Source organism: Myxocyprinus asiaticus, chromosome 9 (genome assembly GCF_019703515.2).
Source record: "Myxocyprinus asiaticus isolate MX2 ecotype Aquarium Trade chromosome 9, UBuf_Myxa_2, whole genome shotgun sequence".
Classification (NCBI taxonomy): domain Eukaryota; kingdom Metazoa; phylum Chordata; class Actinopteri; order Cypriniformes; family Catostomidae; genus Myxocyprinus; species Myxocyprinus asiaticus.
The window spans coordinates 21924997-21947360 of NC_059352.1; the positions used below are offsets into that span (position 1 = coordinate 21924997).

The window sequence follows — 22364 nt, forward strand, 5'->3', positions numbered from 1 at the left end:
GTGACAATAGTATTGTCTACACCTTAGTTATATAGCTAGCAGAAATATCTGATAACATGTACCTTTGAAAAATAGAACAAAACTCCAAAATGTTAGCTAAATAATTGTTGCAGTTTAATTCTGACAAGTAACAAACACAATCTAAGCAGGAGTTGTCTTAGGCTTACATTAATTTCTCCTCCTCTTCCTTTTTCTTTTTTCAGTTCTCCACAAGATCATACATGTGTATACACACACAAAAAAATATTTTGTGGTGAAGTAAAGATAGCAGAAAAGATTAAGTACTTTCTACACTGAAAAATTTAAAGTGTCAACTTGAAAATATTAAGTAAATTCTACATTTGTACTTAATTCAAACATGTAAAAATGAATGCTCTAGCTTATAAGTAAATATTATTTATGATTGTTTGTTATCTTTACAATGTGTCATCATGTATCAGTCCTAAAGGAGAAAACCTTTTTTTTTTTTTTAACCTGTGAAATGTACTCAAATTAGCAAATAAATATGAGTTAATTTTACTTAACGTTTTGAAGCTGTTGTTCCCAGCATGCACTGGGTTTGAATTTATGAGCTCGCATAGGCTGTGTCCGAAATCGTTCACTATGTCCCATATAGTGGCAGTGAGTGCTGTGTCAAGTTAAACAAAGTTACAAACTCTTCTAACTCGAAAAAAACACGACTTGAGATCCCTGCCTTCAGATTTGCGCTCAGTCAAGCTGTGTTTGTACACAAGAACGTGTTGTCATCTTGTGTTGTCTGCTCCAAGTGTGGTTTGTTCTCTGTCTGTTTGAGCTGAGTCAGCAGTGTTGCTCATACAGCTAGTTTTGCTTACTGCCCCCTGGAGAAACAGTTGGTACTCTGTGCTTGAATTTCTCATATGGAAGGCTTATTATGGTCCGGGGAAATTATTAATTAAGTTAATTTTTTTAACTCGTTATTTTTTATATAATTAATCACAATGAATTAAAGCTTTAAATCGACAGCCCTATTTATTATGTTTTAGTATCTTTAAACTCCGATCCAACCTGGGTAGTGTTTCTGGGCGCTGAGATCAGAAAACCATGGGAACATAGCACCCTCATGCGACCATAAAACAACACTGAAGTTATCATAACCTACATTTGAAAACCGAATATTAGAATCATCCACTAAATTATCATTGCCACTGTGTGCATTCTCCTGAGTTACAATAATATCACCTTAGAAAATTATTTAGTGAATAAAGAATTATTTAGCTTAATGGCAAAATAAAACTCCACATCATTACATCATCTATATAAATAAATAATATATTTTAAAATGTTTCTGTATGATTTTGGCTCACTATATTTCATTATGTTATTTTAATCAAGTAATATTTTTTAAAAAGTCAGCATGAAATAAAACATTGCAGGAATGAAGCTGAAAACTGCCGTCTCTCGCTCGCTCGCGCTCTCTCTCTTTCCTGCACATGCTCTTTCTCCAGGCTCTTCAGCAAAATTAATTTATTTTTATTAAAACAAACAGAGATATTGTGAAAAAAAAAAATTACTCGATGTCATACAATGGCAGTTACTGTTGCTCTCATGCAAAGAGCTCTAAAGCTTGCATGCAGACTCATGAACGCGCACAAGAGATCAACAGTCAGTGAAAATTTTTACTAAATAATACATTACAATTCAGTTTGTTTCGCACAAAACCTTATCGTACACTTTCATAATAATCATGAGTTTCATGGAACAATTTATTAGACTTCTGAATTACATGTTTGTGTCCTTTTAAAGCTTGAAGAGGTGGTCACAATAAACTGCCATTGTATGGCATCACTGAGAACAATTGTTTTTCACAATTTCTCCCTTTGTGTTAAGAAAAAGAAAGAAAGTCATATAGGGTTATAACAACACAGGGGTGAGTAAACAATGACTGAATTGTCATTTCTGGTTGAACTGTCCCTTTAAAGACAGCTTAAGTTTTTGTGTGAACATGCAATTTTTCATTTTTCATTTTTAGGTGAACTATTCCTTTAATAACTTACACAATATTGCTTCTCACGTACATTTATCTTGTTTTAAAAATGTTTAAATACTATTACTGAAAAGATGACTAAAATACTGATTAAGAAAATGTATTTTGCAGTGTAGAAAAACAATTTTTAATTAGAATTTCTGACTCAGCATTTCCTTTTTTTTTTTTATTTTTTTTTTTTTTTACTAATTATCACCTCACATTTCATCACAAGTTCAAGTTTCTAGAGACAGGAAACCCGGAGTAAACCTTTATGGGAATGTGCATATAATATCCAGCACAGCTCTCATTCCATGATGCTGTTTGCATTGAGAAACTTTCCAGTGAGTCTATAGCAGCTGTTCTCATGCATTTAAATATCAGCTGGTTGAGAGGGGGTGGGAAAAGTCCTCCCTCCTTTTCCTAATTTGATCAATATCCCCACCTTTTGTATTGGGTTTTGTATGTTCACTACCAAAAAAGAAAAATTATGACAACAGATGATTAAATTTATTAAAATGTCTTGCAACAGGACTATTTATATCTTTTCTTTTTATTGCACTTCTATGTTCTGTCATTCCCTACTTTAGGGAGCATAAAAGCAACATTAAATCAAGCTGCGCATATTTGTTATTTAAATGTGTGATGTCATGAGTACTTGTAGATTTTGTGATGGTAGAGGTCACACCAGTACATCTTGTTGGTGGTAACATCCACATCTAGAGCCACAGTGTTCTTCAGGGTCGGCACTACCTGCGTATGGTCCTTATTCAACAGATCAATGTGACGGATCTCATGGCGGTTAGTGAACATGAAGTATGGGCTTTTACCTATGAGGAAAATAGAAAAACATTCCATCAATGGCTGAGTTATCAGTTTGGGGTTACTTGGGATCATCACAATCAGGGAGTCAATGTTTGGCTTGTTTACATCATCAAGTAGCCCTTAGGGAGTAGGGGAGAAAGGACGGATGTGGAGAAACAACAATGAGGAGTGAACTGGCAAATCTCACTAAGTGGACTTCTGAGGTAAGTATATGCAGAATGTAAGTACTGTCATGCCATTACAGCCAACTATCATGTTGTGATAAAACCCGGTATTAACCTGATATTAACATGTGAGTAATATTGAAAAATGACCAGAGCTCGGCAGTTATGCAGTTTGGGATTGGGAACAGCAAGACAGTCATTATGGTTGCATTAAAAAGTAATAAACATAACAATTTAGGTGCTTGTACAAAACCACATCTAGGATCATATAATTATGAAAAATGAGAAAGGAGCCTTACCGTGATTGGGTGGTAATTAATTCGCTTGAGGAAGTGTGTGTGTGTTCCTTTGTGTGTTTAAAGGGCACACTAACATTGCTGTGTGTGTGCGTTATAGAGAAAGAGAGAATTAGGGTCAGGTGAAGGGTTATATTTTACCTTTTGATGGGCTGATTAATCGACTGATATTTGGCAATATTGAGACTATTAAAAAGGCCAATTACTGTGCCTTCTCTCTACTATGCACACTGTCTGTTTGAAGTTGTCATTTTTAGTAAATATTTGGGAAAATAAGTGCAGACTCAATAGCAAAAATAGAATGTAAACATATATTTAGTGCGCACACACAAAGATAATAATAAAAAAATTAAAAAAAACTTTTTTTTTTCTTTGTACAGTCTTTTTTATTTTTCACACCAAGACTTTTTTGCAGTGGTACATCTAGCCCTGGTCGGGGCACTGGACTGGCAGTGTTGTGTCAGGGTACTGTAGTGCCTTTTCAGAGTTGTCCTCTACGACTGATTCAACCACAACGTCAGGCATTTCAGAACTGTTTTGTTTTGCAGATCAGGGGTTCTTCTCCACACTCTTGGACACTAAAACTCTCAACATCCTGGTGCCAACAATACGGCCGTTCATTACAAAAAGAGCCTTGGTTGCAGCCTCAAGGGAGGAGAAGGCCACAAAGCCCTGTCTACCTCTGTTCGCCATCATTACTTTGGAACAGGTGACTGTTTGAAATTGAGAGAAAAATGTACACAGTTGTTCACTATCCAAGCTGTACGGAAGATTTGAAATATAGAAACTCTCCCCCGGGTAACAGCTTGAGGTCATCCTTCTCTGGATTTTTTTGCACAGCATTTCACTCGGCCTGATGCTCCTCATATGGCTTTGAAATGGTATTATGCCATCGAGCTTGTTTATGGCCCTCTTGGCAGCCTTCATCATTGTATAATGAACAAAGCCATAGCTTTTAGATCCATTCTCATCTCTAACCACCTTGCAGGACAGGATTTCCCCGAAGACTGAGAAATTGTCATACAAGGCGATGCCATCAATGTCCGCTGCCAGACCCTTTATATAAATGTTCCCAACTCCACTTTTCCTCACAGTGGAATCACGTTGGGCCCACATAATCCTCATTGGCTGACCCAAGAGGACCTGAAACATAAGCGTGTCCAGCGCAAACTCTGCATGTGTGCGGTGTACAAAGTTAACATAGCCTTTAGATCCATTCTCATCTCTAACCACCTTGCAAAACAGGATTTCCCTGACGACTGAGAAACTGTCATACAAGGCGATGCCATCAATGTCCGCTGCCAGACCCTTTATATAAATGTTCCCAACTCCACTTTTCCTCACAGTGGAATCATGTTGGGCCCACATAATCCTCATTGGCTGACCCAAGAGGACCTGAAACATAAGCGTGTCCAGCGCAAACTCTGCATGTGTGCGGTGTACAAAGTTAACATAGCCTTTAGATCCATTCTCATCTCTAACCACCTTGCAAAACAGGATTTCCCTGACGACTGAGAAACTGTCATACAAGGCGATGCCATCAATGTCCGCTGCCAGACCCTTTATATAAATGTTCCCAACTCCACTTTTCCTTACAGTGGAATCATGTTGGGCCCACATAATCCTCATTGGCTGACCCAAGAGGACCTGAAACATAAGCGTGTTCAGCGCAAACTCTGCATGTTTGCGGTGTATAAAGTTAACATAACCATACCTCAAAGAGAGGTTGGTCCTCCTATCTCTGCACACCTGCACAGAAGAGATGGGACCATGTGGGATAAACATCATAAGAAGTAGATGTTCAGTCACTTCTGGGCAGGGGTGGACTGGACATCCTATCCCATTGCTATGCAAGCACGGGCCACCCTACAGGCAAAATAGGCAGCCGCCATAGGCTCCAACATGCCCGAGCGAATTCCATTACAGAGCAAATAATCAATGATCTCATTGGATACAATGTTTTTTATTTTGAATTTACTTACACAATATTGCTCATTTTCATTCCTAAGCATTTACTTCATACCTGGTGTGGACCTGATTTTTTTGACATACAAATCACAGTAATGGTGACAACCAAAGACAACATATTAAGTATAAGATGAGCTCTGAATAATCACAAAATGACAAATAACTGCAAGTTAAAACAAATACAATAACAGCAGCATATATCAAATCTGCAAACAGTAAAGCCTTGAGCAGTAAATATTCATTTGCATAATTTATTCATTGAGCAGGTAGCTGAAGTGCAGCTTGCTGAATATTGCAGAAAATAAGATTACTTTTTACAATTTGAGTCTTTGAGGCTTACTTTGTTTAAAGGATAGCAGAAACAGTGCTTGTAAAAGCATAGGGCTTTTCACTTTTTCTCAAGAATAATCTGGGGAAGGAATTAAAACACTGCAGATATAAAAATGCAACAAACTTGCATAGAGTGAAAATCTGAGCAATTAATCTGCAAAATATCTGCAAAGATCTACACTTTAAGAGGTATGCTTATTATTTTGGCATCTATTTATATATGTACATATTCTGGCTAACTTTGTTTTAATTGATTTTTTAAATAAACTTTTACACATACTTAAGTGGGTAATTGACATGAAATTTTAAGCATTGTCATCAGGGTCCTGCTGTGTGACACATCATTTTATGATCTTTTATAACTATATATACATAATATATTATTATTATACTTGTTGTTTCCACAACCTCATATTAAGATAATTGTTTATTTGCACTTCTAAAAAAAAGTTGAAAGGTGATTAAGATCTTTAAAAACTTTGAAGAAATGCTGACTTGTCACAGCAAATAAAATTCACATTTTACTTTGAAATTTCATGTACATTTTAACCTAACATCTGTATGTTGGTTAAACGTTATTTGGCTGTATGTTATTTGTCTGAGCTATAAAGTGCTTATTTTTAGTCCTAGTCCACCCCTGCTTCTGGGTGTAGATCAGAACTCCAGAAGAGTGTTCGGAAAAAGTAGTAATTGTAATAGTCCAAGTAAACTGTCACAGCTGAAAAATCCAGTTAGCAGTCAGATTAAACAGATAAACTAAAGCCTTCACCTCCTTTTATATGCCGCCAACATTCTAAACTTCTCAAATTAGTTTCATTCTTAACTGTGACATAATTATTTACTCAAAGGTCTATTTCTTTGTTTCAGAGTTCCATTCTTTAATGTGTTCCTAACAGCTGTTCACCATTTAGAAGAAAACAAAATATGTTTTATTAAATTTGTACTTTTATTACATGTTTGAATGAACATTAAACTTTGTGTATAATCACCAAAACATGATTAGTGTAATGAGTCAACGGAGTTGAGATCCATGTGCAGCTTTAATAATAAACTTAGTAATACAGATAGGCAGGGGTCAATCACAAGCAACAGTAATGTCCAAGGTAATCCAGAGAGGTAGTCAATAAACAGGCAAGAGGTCAGGCGGCAGACAATCACAGGTTATATCCAGGTAAACAAGGCAGTAATAGTAGGCAGGCAGCAACGGGTCAAAACAGGGTAAACAGTCCAGGATCATACACAGGAAATACAATAAACTCAGAACGCTCAGAAATGTTAGCCGAGGAAAAACAAGACTTCAAAATGATAGGGAGTGAGACTTAAAATAACTGATTAGATGAGGAACAGGTGAGCAGGTAATCAGTGCCAGGTATGGGGATTTTGGGAAATTGAGTTCAGAGTGTAAAAGTCAATATTCAGGTGATGGAGCCCTCAGGTGGTGAGTGGGAGGAACTACAGAGGCGGGATTCGTGACAATTAGGGTGAAGCATGAAGCTAAAACAAAGCCATAAACAAATTCAAAATAATAAAAAAAAACCTTATTAAATGCCATAAATATATATAAAAAGTTAATTTAAGTGAAAAATAAAACAAATTTAAGCTGTGGCTTTTTGCAGTTTAAAAGCTTAATCAGAATTTTTTCCACATTAAACCCCAACTGCGGGGGAGCATTGTGTGTGATATATACAGTATATATATATATATATATATATATATATATATACATACATACACACACACACACAGTAATGTGCAAACGTCTTAGGCACATAAGATGTTTAACAAAAAACATTTGTCTTAAGATAGTTATGTATATCTTCAGCTGTAGTGTGTCAATAGGTAATTGACATTAGACTCCCAAATGTTCCTTCTGCAAATAGACTTGAATAGAAGAACATGTAGCCCTGCAACAGATGGCATGACCCCACAGAGACCACACTGAACAGAGTCTGGGATTACATGAAGAGACAGAAGCAATTGAGACAGCCTAAATATATAGAAGAACTGTGGCGAATTCTCCAAGAAGCTTGGAAAATCTTATCTGCCAACAACCAAGAAAAACTGTATCCAGGTGTCCCTGGGAGAATTGGTGCCATTTTGAAGGCAAAGTTGGTCACACCAAAGATTGATTTAGCATTGTTTCTGCACACACTGTCTGCATTGTTTTAATCACTTGCTGCAAATGACGCAAACACACTTAAAATGACTGTTGAAAAAAATTTGCACACTGAGATTCAGAAGGATAACCTATGCTGTATAACTGAATCAAAATAGTGATAAACAACAGCAATTAACACAAAAGGTAAAGTCCCTTTAAGGCTAAACAGGGCCAAGTGAATCACTTATGTGAACTAGTTAATTTACATGATCCGTCCGAATGAACAGACTCACTAAAATTAGTCAGAGTTTCCAATGCTAAATATGAGGGAATAGTTCATTTTAACCAGTTCACGTAAACTTTGGCAAATCTAGTGGCAATTTTTACCTATTTTAGCCTATTTACAGCCTGCCATCTTCTAAACTAACTTAAGCACCAGTCAATATAAAACTGCACACCGTACACAATGTGCATCAAACTATGTGTGGCTAAGTGGGAATTGACCATGAAGAAAAACAACAAACTTGCTTATATACTTCAAATTTTAGAATTAAACCAACTACACCACCCTGGGACTTTACCCAGGGAAATGATAACCCATAAAAGGGCACATAGGTTTATTACCAAAAAGATGCACAGAGATGTGGGCACCAGTACAAAAATAGATTTCTTTATTGAAATGTGGTTGACTAGGTTGAACAGCTGTTACTCGCCTATGTACCAGAGAAAATGTTCACAATTTAATCCACACAGAACAACTTAATGAAGGAAAAAAAAAAAAAAAAAAAAAAAACACACACACACTTCACAGTGCTGAGGCAGGATAGGCTAGCTGAGAGCTTATCTGATCCCCTAAAAAGCATTTCACTCACCCAAATACACACACACACGGTGAGAAATTGGATGCAAGCGGCAAGGCACGGCACTCAGTGAGGAAATACCACCACTAGGGGACAGCTAGCCTTCCTACCCCGGGGGACCTTCAGCTCCTAAAAAGAATGAAAACAATAACAAAAAAGGTCATCCAATGGATATGCAACAAACCACATTAATGTATATTATACTGTATATACACATGCTTTAGAACAAAGCTTCAAGATGGTGTGGAAGCTATTCCGCAGGATAAGTCGGGCACATCACAGCATTAGCATTACACAACATCGAGAAACAACAACAAATAACAAACAAAAACAGGAGCAAAACAGCAACGGCATCCATCAATGGGATCTTCAGATAAGATTAGCGCTCAAAATCCCGCAGCCTGGGAGGAGAAACACCCTCAGACATGCGAGTCAACTGGAGCATGTCACTGAAAACCATAATATACCAATATTTCTCAAAGTGTAAACAACAGCAGCCTGTAGACAGCATGTGAATGTGACAAACGAGCTGGAGAAGACTCATTAGTCAACACAGCAAAGACATACAGCAGCTGATCCAACATTAACCCAGCTTATGCAAAACGGGAGACGAGTGATGACCAAACAGTACTCACAATGACGCATACCCAAAGTGATGCAGTCCAGCCCCAGAACAGGAGGCCACACGAATGGTGACACACTCACAGGTGACACATCTGAACCTTATTATACACAAGAGCATGGGTGCTGATTGGTTGATCATAATCAGTCACATCATGGGTGTGACAAATCACTTTTACAGGATGATAAAAAATATGACAACGCAAGAAAACCGTGTTTACATGACATGTGAAATTATGGGTTATTCTCTACAAATAAGCTGGTAAAAGCACAGATAAAGGTGTTTACATACAACACGAAATTTGGGGGTTTGATTGTTTTTTGCTTAAACTGATTATAACCTTGCCCCGATAAAGGAACACGGTTTAAGGCGGTTACATGACCACACGTCATCGGTTTGTTAAGCATAATTAGTGTAAGATCAGGTATACACAATATTGTTTCCAAACAGGTTTCCCAGTCACTCCAATGTCTTCCATTGTTCACAGGTAGCAAATTCTGCCATGAGGTTGAGCCACAAGTTAACATGTTGGACCAATCAAACAAATCAAATAATGATTTGAATGGGTCACAGTGTTAACACTCTTCAAGGACATCAGCATGAATAGTTGTATGTTTAATATAATGCTGGCTGTATGTATGTATGTATGTAAAACTATAAAAATGGAAAACTTCCATGATCTTATAAAAATGATTTCATTAGTTATTTGTATTATTTCATAATTTTCAAAGGATTATGTGAATACATTCTCTTTATTCGTATTTGCTCAAAGGTAAGCATTACTTAAAATGTCAGGGAATATTTAGTACTTAGTAATTTAGGTCACAGGGGTTTGGCAGACAAAAAAAGGATGGAAACCCCTGATTTAGGGTGAAGTGCTTTTCTCATGACCACAATAGCATTAGAGTAGGAGGGGGACTCTCAAGTTAACCGTTCACTCTTATGGGGGATTTACCATCATCCTGATATGATATGCCACCATACTGTAAGTTAACACCAAAATGTATGCTTTTCAGGAAAGGTGAGAGTCTGTCATTGACAGAAACTCTAAACTTTTCCCAGACACTGTGAACTTTTCCCCACATTTCCCAGAGACCATTAACTAAGTCGCTAGTGTCTTTGAGCATCTTTCTCAATATCCACTGTGGTTCTCCATTGAGTTTCATTTTAACATTTCGTTCTATATCAATTAGCTGCTTACACCGGTGTTTGCTTGTGAACACTTAATAATAAAAGGCATTTGGTTTAATATTTTGTTATCTAATGCAATGACTTTTATATGCTTTATGTGTGACTTAAATATCTAAATGTTTATTCATGGCCACTGTATGCATATACACAAATCATATTATCACATAATTCTGAAAATCTATAGCAAAATTTAACTTCTCTATACTACAGTTAGCTTTTTTGTTTTTCCCCTGGTTGACCTCTGTAATTTGGCCCAAACTGTTTCAATGTTTTTGATGTATGACCCGGACATCTTGTGTCCCAGACCCATTGTTTAGCTGAGAAAGCCCATGCATCTGATCACTTAGGTGGTCTGGCTTTCTGACTATTTTTGTTCTTTGACTCCCTTTAAGCATCTAAAAAACACTCATTTCCTTTGGTAATGGGAGCTGAAAAAACCCTCCCCTGCAAAAGAGAAGTGATTTGTCCAAGTGGTATGTTAATCAGTGATTTTATCAACAGAGTGTTTTACTTGGCCCCACTTAGTGTGCAAACATATACGCTTCAACTTAAAAACAGAGGCTGTGATCCAACTCAGTGGGGTGGATGTAATTCTTATAAGTTTACAGTCATACCCAGATTTCCAAGTTGACTTAATAATAATTTGTTTTAATGTGCTTGTGTAACAGATATCCAGAAGATATGCAGATATTTTCAAATTTAAAATATTACAGGAGGTTTGATAAATAAAGATGATATGACAGGAAACTCTGTTCTTGGAATTATGTGTTTTAAAATCTTCCAACTCAAATACAATTGTAAGTAATACTACAGAGCGTCTATTGTCAGTGAACATTTCACACAATTCTGGGAATGCAACTACATAGGCAATGGGGGACATTCTTAGGTATACATACCACCGCTGTGAGTACAGTTTAGTGCAATTTAGAAATACCTGAGTGAGCTAACATTCAAGCATTGAATTGATGGCAACAGCCATCAATAGAGTGCATTCATTAGACTCACCAAAAGGAGTCTCGTGATTGATTCTGCAGCTTTAGCAGCCTTTGGGACATCATTAAAAACCATGTGCAGAAGTGTTCTTAAGGACTCTGCATGCTGGCCACTGAACCAGCAGGAAATGGTTTGGGACCCAGTGCAGGCGAGTGTCCATTGCTCCAGCTGTTTTCTAGAAGGCCTCATGGGAAGTGTGAAGTGGGCTGAGCAAACACTCAGCAGACAGGAGACCAGCGGTTTTTCCTGTTTCTGCATGCTTACTGTTTGATTCCTGCCAGTTTCCTGGTCACATATCAACTCCCGCAGCACTGCTTCCTGTCACAAAGTCTCCACTGACTGCTGCCGCTAACCACTCGCTCTATCACACTCTCATGCACACTCAAATCATATCTTATTGTTTCATTTTATCACCTTATGTCTCTGTACTTTGTACTCTGCAAAAAACTACACTGATACCTCCTCGAAATGTGCAATAAACCAAGGTTCCTTTGGGAGGACTGAACCTGTAAGAACCAGGGCTGTAACCACAATATACATTGAGGGGGACAAGTCCCCTCCAAATCGATTTAAGGCGGGACTCAAATTTAAGAAGCTGAGCGGGAACCTTGTGGATTATTCCAGTGCCACGCAGCACGCACACATCAGTGTCTGCAGTTCAGGTTAAGTGTTTTAGTGTCATGTAAGATGTCGGTATATAACTTAACATGCAATATTTGGCCACTATTTTATGACTGAAATATTGTACAGACTGACAGTAATTTCCAGTGGTGCAAACTATTCACCATTTGGCGAAATTTGCCGTTTTGATTTAAAAATATGTCATGTACAGTACATGATTCCTATGTCATTCATAATTTTGAATGTTAAAACATTAAGAGAGCATTTTTCAGTGAATCAGGCTTAAGACAAAGAGCGAATGTGTGTATATTGTAAAGCAATTGAATGAATGTGGTTAAGCTTCTGAAGTAGCTTTTTTGAAAATTCACTTTGAAAATGACCTATAACACAATGTAGAGCATTATCACCCTCAGATTAGAACTAGAACATGGTAAGACCAGTGGCTTGTGGCTTCAGTTTAGTTTTTAGGTTGTGGCAAGGACACGGTCATATATTTTTAATGCAAATATTATTAGGTAATAATAGTAATTTAAAATCAATTTAAGATTTTTTTAAATTATTTCTTTGTTTTTAATTAATTCTGAATTGTGTACAACATTTCCTAAGAGTCTTCTTTTATAAGAGACCGTTTTTATTTTGAGTATGTCCTTGTCAAGTTTGTGCTCACAAAATGAGCCACCAGTTAAAGGAGTAGTTCACCTAAAAATTGGTAATTAACTTTTACTCACTCATTTACTCACCCTTATGTTGTTCAAACCACATATGCTGTTACTTTTTCTTGGAACATAAAAATAGATATTTTAAGTAGCTCTATTCCATAGAATCACAGTTTACAGTGAGCAGGAACTGTCAAGCTTCATAAAGGACAAATATTTTCAATCGTTATTAAAGATTCAGTATAAAGACATTATGACAGTAGTCCATATGACTCGTGCATTATATTCTAAGCTTTCTGGGGACACACAACAGCTTTGTGTTGCATGGACTACTTAAATGGTATATGAATAATGATTTTTTTTCTTTGGACCTTGACAATAGTGCTTAGTATGAACTGTTTTTGTATGGAAAAGAGCAGCGTTCGGATTCTTGAAGAAAAGATTATGTTAAAATTCTACTGGGGAAAAAATCACAATGAGGGACAACTTGAGGGCAGTAAATAATTTTGTGTATTTTGTTTTTGCTAGCCAGCTGATGTCGTAATTTTACAGATACTGTACATCAGTGATGAAAAGAAATTCAAATTATATTTGTCTTTTCTTTGAGACAGCACCAAAAAAGAAAGAAAAGATGATTAAAACAGGCAAATTGCTAGCAATGCAGACACGGTAGTAGTCTTGTAATGTGAACTTAAAAAAAAAAAAAAAAAACCGTATCTTTTAAAACCAAAAATGATCAAATGTAAGGCCTTTATCGCATTTAAAACCTTTATTCAGAAAATTATTGCATTCGGAGCCTTTAATATTTTAAAGGACCAAAGAGCACAATTATATTTGTAATCTCAACATCCGCGACCCCCCACACCCAAAATGATTTGGTCCCCCCCAATGTTCAAGACATGGTTACGGCCTTGGAAAGAAGTAGGCCAACATGATTACATTGACATTTGCACAGCTACATTTGCACAGAAGTGAAATAAAACTGTTTTGGTCTCTGTTCTGTTGTGGTTTGGATCAGAGTAAGGAGGAGTATATTACGTATTGTAATTACTACTCAAATGTTTCTGAAAATCGGATGCAATTTGTCTTTCACATCACATCCATTTATATAATGTTTGCTTATGTCTTGCACAGTGTGTTGCGTGAAGGTGCACATGCACGGGACTGTAGTTCTAGCGCAAATCATTTTCCTAAAAATGTAAGGCAACATATGTGGACAGCGGGACTAATTTGTGAAATGTTAGATAATACCAAGCTAAAGAAAGTCAGTTTTTTTTATATATAAAATTGTTTATTATGTTTCCAGGAGTGTTGGTTATTCATGATTTTTAGACATTACAGACATTACATAAGAAATAAGGATGATTAATTCTGATTCAAAATAATAGCCAGCATCATCCTCCCTACTTAGTGAATGACCTAACCTCCAGTGTGCTGTCTTTCTGCACTGGTCTCTGAACAGTTTGAAATGCACCTTATTTTCATCCTAAGTCCTAAGTAAAAATTTTCAGCTTTTGGAAGAACCCATTTATTCTCAATCTGATAATTCACAGTAAATATATTTCTAAGGGGAAAGAAATGTGCTAAAGTAAACATTAGTGTACATTGTGTTTAACAGTGTGGTGTTTCGCAATAAATCGCTCTCATTTTTTAAATGGCATATCGGATGAAACTAGAGACTCTCATTTTTTGACTCAAACAGGTTTCAATGTAAAAACTTATTTAGGTTTCTTACCAGATGTAGACAAACTCAACAAACCATGTTGTTTTGTTACATGTCTCTGTACGGCAAAAGTTAACCCTTTACTGACAGCCCAGAGTCTTCTGAACTGAGATTAATCAATTTAAATGTATATAAATTATGCGTTGCAACGTCCACGCATGTGTATGCAGGATCGCGCAAGGTTATATTTTTAAACACTGAATCTCTGTTGCACAATGATAAAGACATCCAGGGGTTTCTACAATAATTACACTACTGGTCGTCAGGTCTGTTATGATTCACACTTCCTCACCTTTGATCTGAATCTTCCATAATGTAATTAATGGCACTGCATACCTCACTGATTGAGGAAAATGGGTCAGACATGGTGACCTCTCAACCAAACATTTCAAAAAGTACTCTTTGAATGTTCACATCATTTTCAATTGGGGTCATATCCATTTACTGATCCATAAATGTAGACACATTTTTAAGCTCTCTTTGACATAACACTTTAAGCACGTGCCAGCATCAGTCTCATGGGTCTAAATCAAGAGCTGTAACAGATCTAACAGCAAAAGCAATCTTTCTTCCATCCTCTCCATTGTGCTCTCCATAATCAGTCTGTGTAATGACCCCTTGCTGACCTCCGTAGCCCCTGCATTTCATGTTACACATGAATCTGTGGGGCACTGAAAAACTGGCAGGGAGCGGGACACAGGCCGAGATACCCTGCTGTTTGCGGAACATGGATTTCCACTACACCACACCCTGAGCCAACATGGAAATGTGAGGCTAGACTGATGTTTATTATTCTGAGATAAGGCTTATATACTGAAATTTCAAAACAACAATGTAATACTGTAAATGAACACCCAGGGTCATAAAGAGTTGAATTATGAGTTAAAATTAATGTCTTTATGTATAATATTATAATATGAGCTTCGGGTGCAGTAGAAACATTCTATTGTTTGACATACGTTGAGACATGATTTATAACATTGCAATAGTAGAGTACATTCCTTCATTTCAGGGCTTGTTTGTAGACCTCTCAGCAGGGGCATCAAGGGGCATTCATTTGCATGTAATAATTTAATTATTTTATAAATAATCAGTTACACATTGGTTAATGCACATAGTATCATGTATTAACAATAAACAATATTTTTTACAGCATTTTGTAGTCTTGGTTAATGTTTAATATATAAATACACTATTGTTTATTGTTAGTTCATAATACATTAGCTAATTTTAGCTTATATAACCTTATTGTAAACTATTAAAGCTGAAATGTGTAATTTCTGTATTTGGCTTTTGTGTACTTAGTATTTTGATACACTTTTGATTGGAAAATGTCTTTATCTGCAGTACAGAGTCGTTCACAGGCAGCACATGACCTTCTTCATCACTGGCAAATGATAGAATACATTAGCAGGTTTTGTTTCAATGGATTGTAGGTAAATATCCACTTTATCCAGCAGATATAGTCTTCTAAAGTATCATGTTACTGTTTTACTGAGTGTGAAAATGCTCCAAACAATTCAGTACATGCTTGAACTGTCCAAATGATTCTGACTGAATCGCATACTAATTCAGGTCATTTTGCTAGCATGTTAGACCAATGCATGAAAAAAGGATGATTCATTCTTGAATCAGGCAACATTAGTTCTAATTCAACACAGCAGACACAGCCCCCAACCTAGTGAGTCTATCAATGTTCCAGACTGATATCACTGTGAATTCAATGACAGTATGTCAAAAGTTCTTCAACTAAACTTGGTCTGTGCTTACCGAAATTCTAACTAGTGCCCCCAGTGGCCAAAGCTGGAAGTGTGGGCAAGTGTGAGCTCCAATGTGAGCTGAGGCTGCTGTGCCACAGAATAAGGTAAACAAAATTTTAACTGCTGTAAAAATGTCTTATAGAAGATGCTGCTTTTCAGTAACTCGGCAAAATGAGGTCAATGTCAGGGTACTGTAACATTTTGTAGCAACGTGTCAACTTTTCGTGTGATCAATGATCATGATCATGTTCTGGGAAGGGCGGCATGTTATCGGAGCACACGGGTGCAGTTTGTTTGACAGGTTTTACACATGCTGAAATTTGCTCAGTAGATTGGCGCCCTCAAAGAGATGGCACCCTAGGCGGTTGCCTATATGTTGCCTAATGGGTAAAGCGACCCTTTTTCTGCCCTACTAGCGTAATCAAACTGAATTGCAAAAAGAATCACTGTTGTCAAACAGATTCCAGACAACTTCCCCTGTCTTCAGTTGGTTGTAACAGATACTCCCACCTGAAACTCACATTATTGGTTGAGCCAGTGTTGCTGTGTCAGGCTAGACAGGCTGTTCAAACAGAGTAATATTTTGATAGTGCCCCAGAGCCACAGTGTTGCACTTGTAGGTGAAATCAACTTAAAATGTACTTACATCCAGTATACTTTAGTTGACACTGTATATTTAGCAGGGATCCGAGAAATAATTTTAACATCAGAAAATTACACACATCAGTGTTAATAAATAATCTCTCAGCCAATCCAAGTTCTCAAAGAGTGCAGAAAGTAGAGTTACAGAAGTGGGTGCTTAGTGGTTAGGGACTGGATAAGAAAGTGTGGTTCAAGAGTAAAAGGAAGGATGAATTGAGAGTGATGAAGATGTATCTGGCTGCACACGTACAATCTTGTGACAAATGCTGAGGAGCGGAAATGTCCTCTCACCTCTTTCCTTTTCCCTTATCCTTTGTTTTTCTCTCTCTCTCTCAAGCTTACCACCCTCCACATCCTCCTATACAAGCCATCCTATCTTTGACCTCACTGTTAAAGATCATCCTCATATCTGTCACGCTGCATCTGGCTGACTAAGTTAAAACACAAAGACATCTTCTTTTATTTAAACCACTGTGTTTATTATTCCACAGATATATGAGCGGATAACCCATTCATGCCAGATGCATGGAAATTTAACATGATTGTTCCATCAGCCGGTGGGAAATGTATGGCAAGTCTGAGCTTTCACTAAACACTATTTCAAGAGCGTTTTCTTCAATTACCCTTCTGTGAGGGAAGGGATGACAGATTTTCAAGGGGAGGTTTTATGGTTAGTTCCATAAATTTCACCCCGTTATCACAGGGGGATTTCCGGCAATGCCCAGTAGGAGTATTGTGGAGCCCCTATAGCAGCAAGGGTCCCAGGGTGAGCTTCCTCAACAGGGCTGCAGGCCCATGAGACCGGCTACTGTATTGCCAACTCACACTCTCACACATCCACATTGAATGTAGCAGTGCTCAAGGAGTGAATCAGTGCGTGTGGAGGCCTGCCAACTCCAATCACAATAGGAGGAAATGAGAATTTAATACAAATTTTTTCACATAGCTACAAAGCATCTGAAGCCCCTCCCAAGTCAATAACACTTACAGATTTATTTATGGTTTAATGAATCTTATGTGAGATATTCCCACAGTTCTACATGTCGTTACACAAAGTGGTATTTAGGTAAATAACTTATACATTTTTATGTAGTTATTTATTATCAGCTGTGATTTCTTAGGCAAGTATCACTATTGTTATTGCTTATATTAAGGGTTAGGTTTTTTCTAGGGCAGATGATATTTGCTCCCTGGTGCAAATAAAGGTAGATGCTATTTACACCCCAGTGCAAATAGTGGCAAATATTATTTGTACCCCAACCCTGGTACAAATAATGGTAGATAATATTTGCACCCCTAATTAAATACTAACAGTGTAGGGGCATCCCTACAGCATGTTTATTGTATTTATTTAGAGTCCCTCAGACATATACCAACCCCTACTCTTAAACCAAACCCTAACCTTCCTTCACCAAAATTAACCATGGTTTTACTACAGTCACCATAGTATCACCATGGTATTTTGTTGTCAAATCAGAGTAACCACAAAATTAAACATGGTTACAATATAAAAACCATATTACTCTAGTAACACTACTGTTAATTGCATCAAATCTATGGTGTACGCCAAAAAACATGGTTACTACAATATTACTCTTGTAAAACTACCTTTATATTCATTTTAATGTATTATTATAAGTAGTGTTAAAGAAAATATTAAGAGAGATGACAGGAAACAGAATGGGAAAAAGAGTGCGACAAATGCGGAATCAAACCCGTGTTGAAAAGGCTCAGTCTCACCGGCTCTGTTGGGGCGCAAATAGCCATGCTGTGGGCAGGTGTTATTTACACCTGGGTGCAAATAGTCACTCCGTTTTTCTAAACCTCTAACCCTAAGAAGTAAATTTCACCTCACTGTTTGTGCCATGTACATAACTTAAAGGGAAGGAGGCACTCAAGCCATATCTAGGGACTAAAATATAGAGACGAATGCGATCTTTTTTATTTGGCCAGTAAGAAACCACTTAGAAACCACCCAAAACTATCTAGCAACCCCCTAGCAACCACCAGAAAACCTTATCAAACATATAGCAATACCCTGACAATCACTCACAACACCCTAGTATTGTGGTGCCTATTTTTGGACTGGCAAGTACCACACAGATTTTCTTCAGTTTCTTCAAAATTGTGAAAAATCTAGTTTATTTTACTTTTAACAAAAAAGAATAAATCCTTATTGAGTTCTGTTATTGGTCAACTCTAGTATCAGCAGCATTGAGGTTAGCAATTCAGCATAATAATAATGAAAAACAATCACACAAAATCACAATAAACATACTCAAGTTACATAAATACTTTTGCTTTCCTTTACATGTGTACTGGCCTCCAGTGTGTGCTTTGTCTCCTGACCTCACTGGGTAAATGCAGGAAAGACAAAGCCTTTGAGTCTTTGTCTGCCTGCAAGAAAAAAATAATCAGCATTCATCTTCACTTTCATAATAAAGAGGAGGTATGGCAATTACAGCTGGACTACAAAAGATGGCAGGGACAATAGGCGGTAGTCTGGGAGCGTTAAATCTTTTTTCTAAGTACCTTGTTCTTGTGAGTATTTCTCCCCGCCCTGGCTCCATGCACCCACAGAAAATGTTGACACAGTGTCCATACTTTCCCATGTGGCTTCCTCATACAAACACTTTCTGCTCTTTATCAGCCAAAAAACATACAGTATACACATACAGACTCACAGAAAAACATGCACACATTCTAGACAAGACACATCAGCATATAGAGAAAATATATATATATATATATATATATATATATATATATATATATATATATATATATATATATATATATATATATATATATATGTATGAAGCTCCTGACCTGTATCTGCATGATTTTATCCATTGCACTGCTGCCACATGATTGGCTGATTAGATAATCACATGAATAAGTAGGTATACAGGCTGAAAGTGTACAAGTGCTCAGTAAGTGTATATATATATATATATATATATATATATATATTCATACATAAATATTATATATATATATATATATATTCATACATAAATATAATATATATATATATATATATATTCATACATAAATATAATATATATATATATATATATATTCATACATAAATATAATATATATATATATATATATATATATATATATATATATATATATATATATATATATATATATATATATATTTATTGATTAAAGTATTGAAATAAAATAAAGAAAAAATTAAAATCAATTTGTTAACACTAATCAAGTAATTTTCTGTTTAATATACACAGAATATATATATATATATATATATATATATATATATATATATATATATATATATATATACACACACACACACACACACACACACTTGAAACACTTGACTGAAATGTTTCTCATTTGTTCTTGCTTTCGGTGGGGCGCGTGGTGAGATGTGCATGGATGCCGCGGAGAATAGCGTGAAGCCTCCACACGCGCTATGTCTCCATGGTAACACGCTCAGCATGCCACATGATAAAATGCGCAGATTAACGGTCTCAGATGCAGAGGCAACCGAGATTCATCCTCCGCCACCCGGACTGAGGCGTGTCTTGTATTATAAAATGTTTATAATACAAGAAAAAAATTTAAAAACTCAAAAAGCAAAGAATAAGTATATATAAGTGCGACTCTTTAATATATATATATATATATATATATCAGTCATCATTTTTATCCTTTTTCCCCTGTGCCTTCTGAGGTCTGTGAATGCCACTGTGTCATGCTGTGCATTTGTGGCATCAACAAAAGAAGTAGCTGACACTTCGTGTTAATATTTTTACTGGACATTGTGTCCGACCATGTTTGAATTTGTTGGACATTAGAACATTTTAACAGCCAAAAAACTGTATTTACCAGCTAATGGACAGGCAGATATTGTTTCTCCTTTCATGGCTTGTCTTTAATCTTTGTGTCTTTATAATGGTTTGGTGCCTTGAGTAAAAAGAGTATCCTTAAAACTATGTTTTTGAACTATTAAAAAACTTCTTCAGATAATAGTAAAATGTATCAGTGCTTCATTGCCTGCCTAAAAACAGTCAACAGGAAACATCTGAATTTTGGCATACTTTGCCTCTCCTAAATCAGTAAGCAATTAACTTCATGAGTCTGGGCACACTGTCATGAAACAGTATTTTTGGGTACACATACAACTACCATAGATATGCATATTTAAAAAGGCCCCAATACTCTAAACCTCTCTAAATGGTACCTCTGTGTAGGCCTACGTAAAATGGTATAAACCCACTGTGTCACTGTGTGAATTCACCCCAACTTACCATTTTAGGGTACAGAATATGACTGTCACAGGTCTGTTCTAAAAGGATTGCTGAAAGCAAGGAAAAAACTGTTAAATGCAAATTAAATAAATAATATAACTTAATTTTTGCAATTAAAAAGATTGAAAAAATTGACACATTGAGCAAAATGTCGCCCACATCCACTAGTGCCCCATTGATTTGAACAGGCTTCTGCTGTTGCTTATGCATTTACAAACTTATAAATGTTCATACTCATCCTATATGTAAATAATTTTGTAGTTCATGATAATATTAATATTTTTTTATTTGCTTTTAAACACATTTGTGTACTAATATATATATATATATATATATATATATATATATATATATATATATATATATATATAAATCTTTTTTTTTTTTTTTTTTTTTTTAGTTCTTTGTCAAATCTGGGCCCTGAAGCAAAACCTAATGAGAACCACTGTCTTAAAGGTTTATTTATTTATTTATGTCAATGGAACAAAACAAAATTCAATTATACTCAAGATCTCACTCCATGTGTTTGATAATCTCTCTCTCTCTCTCTCTCTCTCTCTCTCTTATCCCCAACGCCTCTTCCTTCCTTTCCCTCCCATAGAATGAGTAGTATGAGAGTGCAGTAAGTAAGAAAGTGAAGTTTTCAGTATGTCAACAGAACAGATTTTCACGCGTTAACTGAGAATTGGTTCGTGTATATTCACTGTGATTGTGGAAATGCGCAATTACGCGCGGCAACGGCTGCAGAGCTGGAAGAACCCTCTGGAATGTATTAATTGCTGACGAATCCTTTATTTGGATTATTTCTAACGGATTATTACAGAGTAAACATAAAATTAAAGTCATGCTGTATTTAATCTGTCTATTGTGTCTCGTCGACATTTCTGGTAAGTAAAAATGAACCCTACACCATGTGTCGTTTCTACTCTTGTGTTTGCTTAATTAATTAACAAAATAGGGCCTAATGATTATAATCACATTATAGGACGACCAGTGTTGTCACAATTTACCATGTTAACAATAGACTTTAAGGAAGTTTGTTACTTTAAGGAGCTATTTGTACTTGATCTAAACCTTAAAGGAATAGTTCACCCCAAAATGAAAGTTCTCTCATCATTTACTCACCCTCATGCCATCCAAGATATGTAGGCCTATGACTTTCTATCTTCTGCTGAACACAAACGAAGATTTTTAGAAAAATATCTCAGCTCTGTAGGTCCACACAATGCAAGTGAATGACAGCCAGACATTTTAAGGTCCAAAAGGACATAAAGGCAGAATAAATGTTATCCATATGACCCCAGTGGTTAAATCCATATCTTCTGAAGCGATATGATAGGTGTGG

At 36.3% G+C, this 22364-nt stretch overlaps 1 protein-coding gene and 1 long non-coding RNA gene across 5 annotated transcripts in view; one reads left to right on the plus strand and one right to left on the minus strand.

Moving 5' to 3' along the window:
- Positions 1 to 19284: 19284 nt before the first annotated feature.
- LOC127446672 (uncharacterized) lies at positions 19285 to 22184 on the minus strand. The gene is made up of 3 exons (XR_007898235.1): positions 22145 to 22184; positions 21020 to 21069; positions 19285 to 19374 (listed from the first exon to the last, which is right to left on the minus strand). It is a non-coding gene; the product is annotated as an uncharacterized LOC127446672 (long non-coding RNA).
- Positions 21648 to 22364, plus strand: part of tie1 (tyrosine kinase with immunoglobulin-like and EGF-like domains 1) — a 33596-nt gene continuing 32879 nt past the window's right edge. For all 4 annotated transcript variants that reach the window (XM_051707769.1, XM_051707770.1, XM_051707771.1 and 1 more), the window contains exon 1: positions 21648 to 21906. In XM_051707769.1, coding sequence (XP_051563729.1) covers positions 21864 to 21906 — 43 coding nt within the window. In that variant the 5' untranslated portion in view covers positions 21648 to 21863. The remainder of the gene's footprint in view (positions 21907 to 22364) is intronic.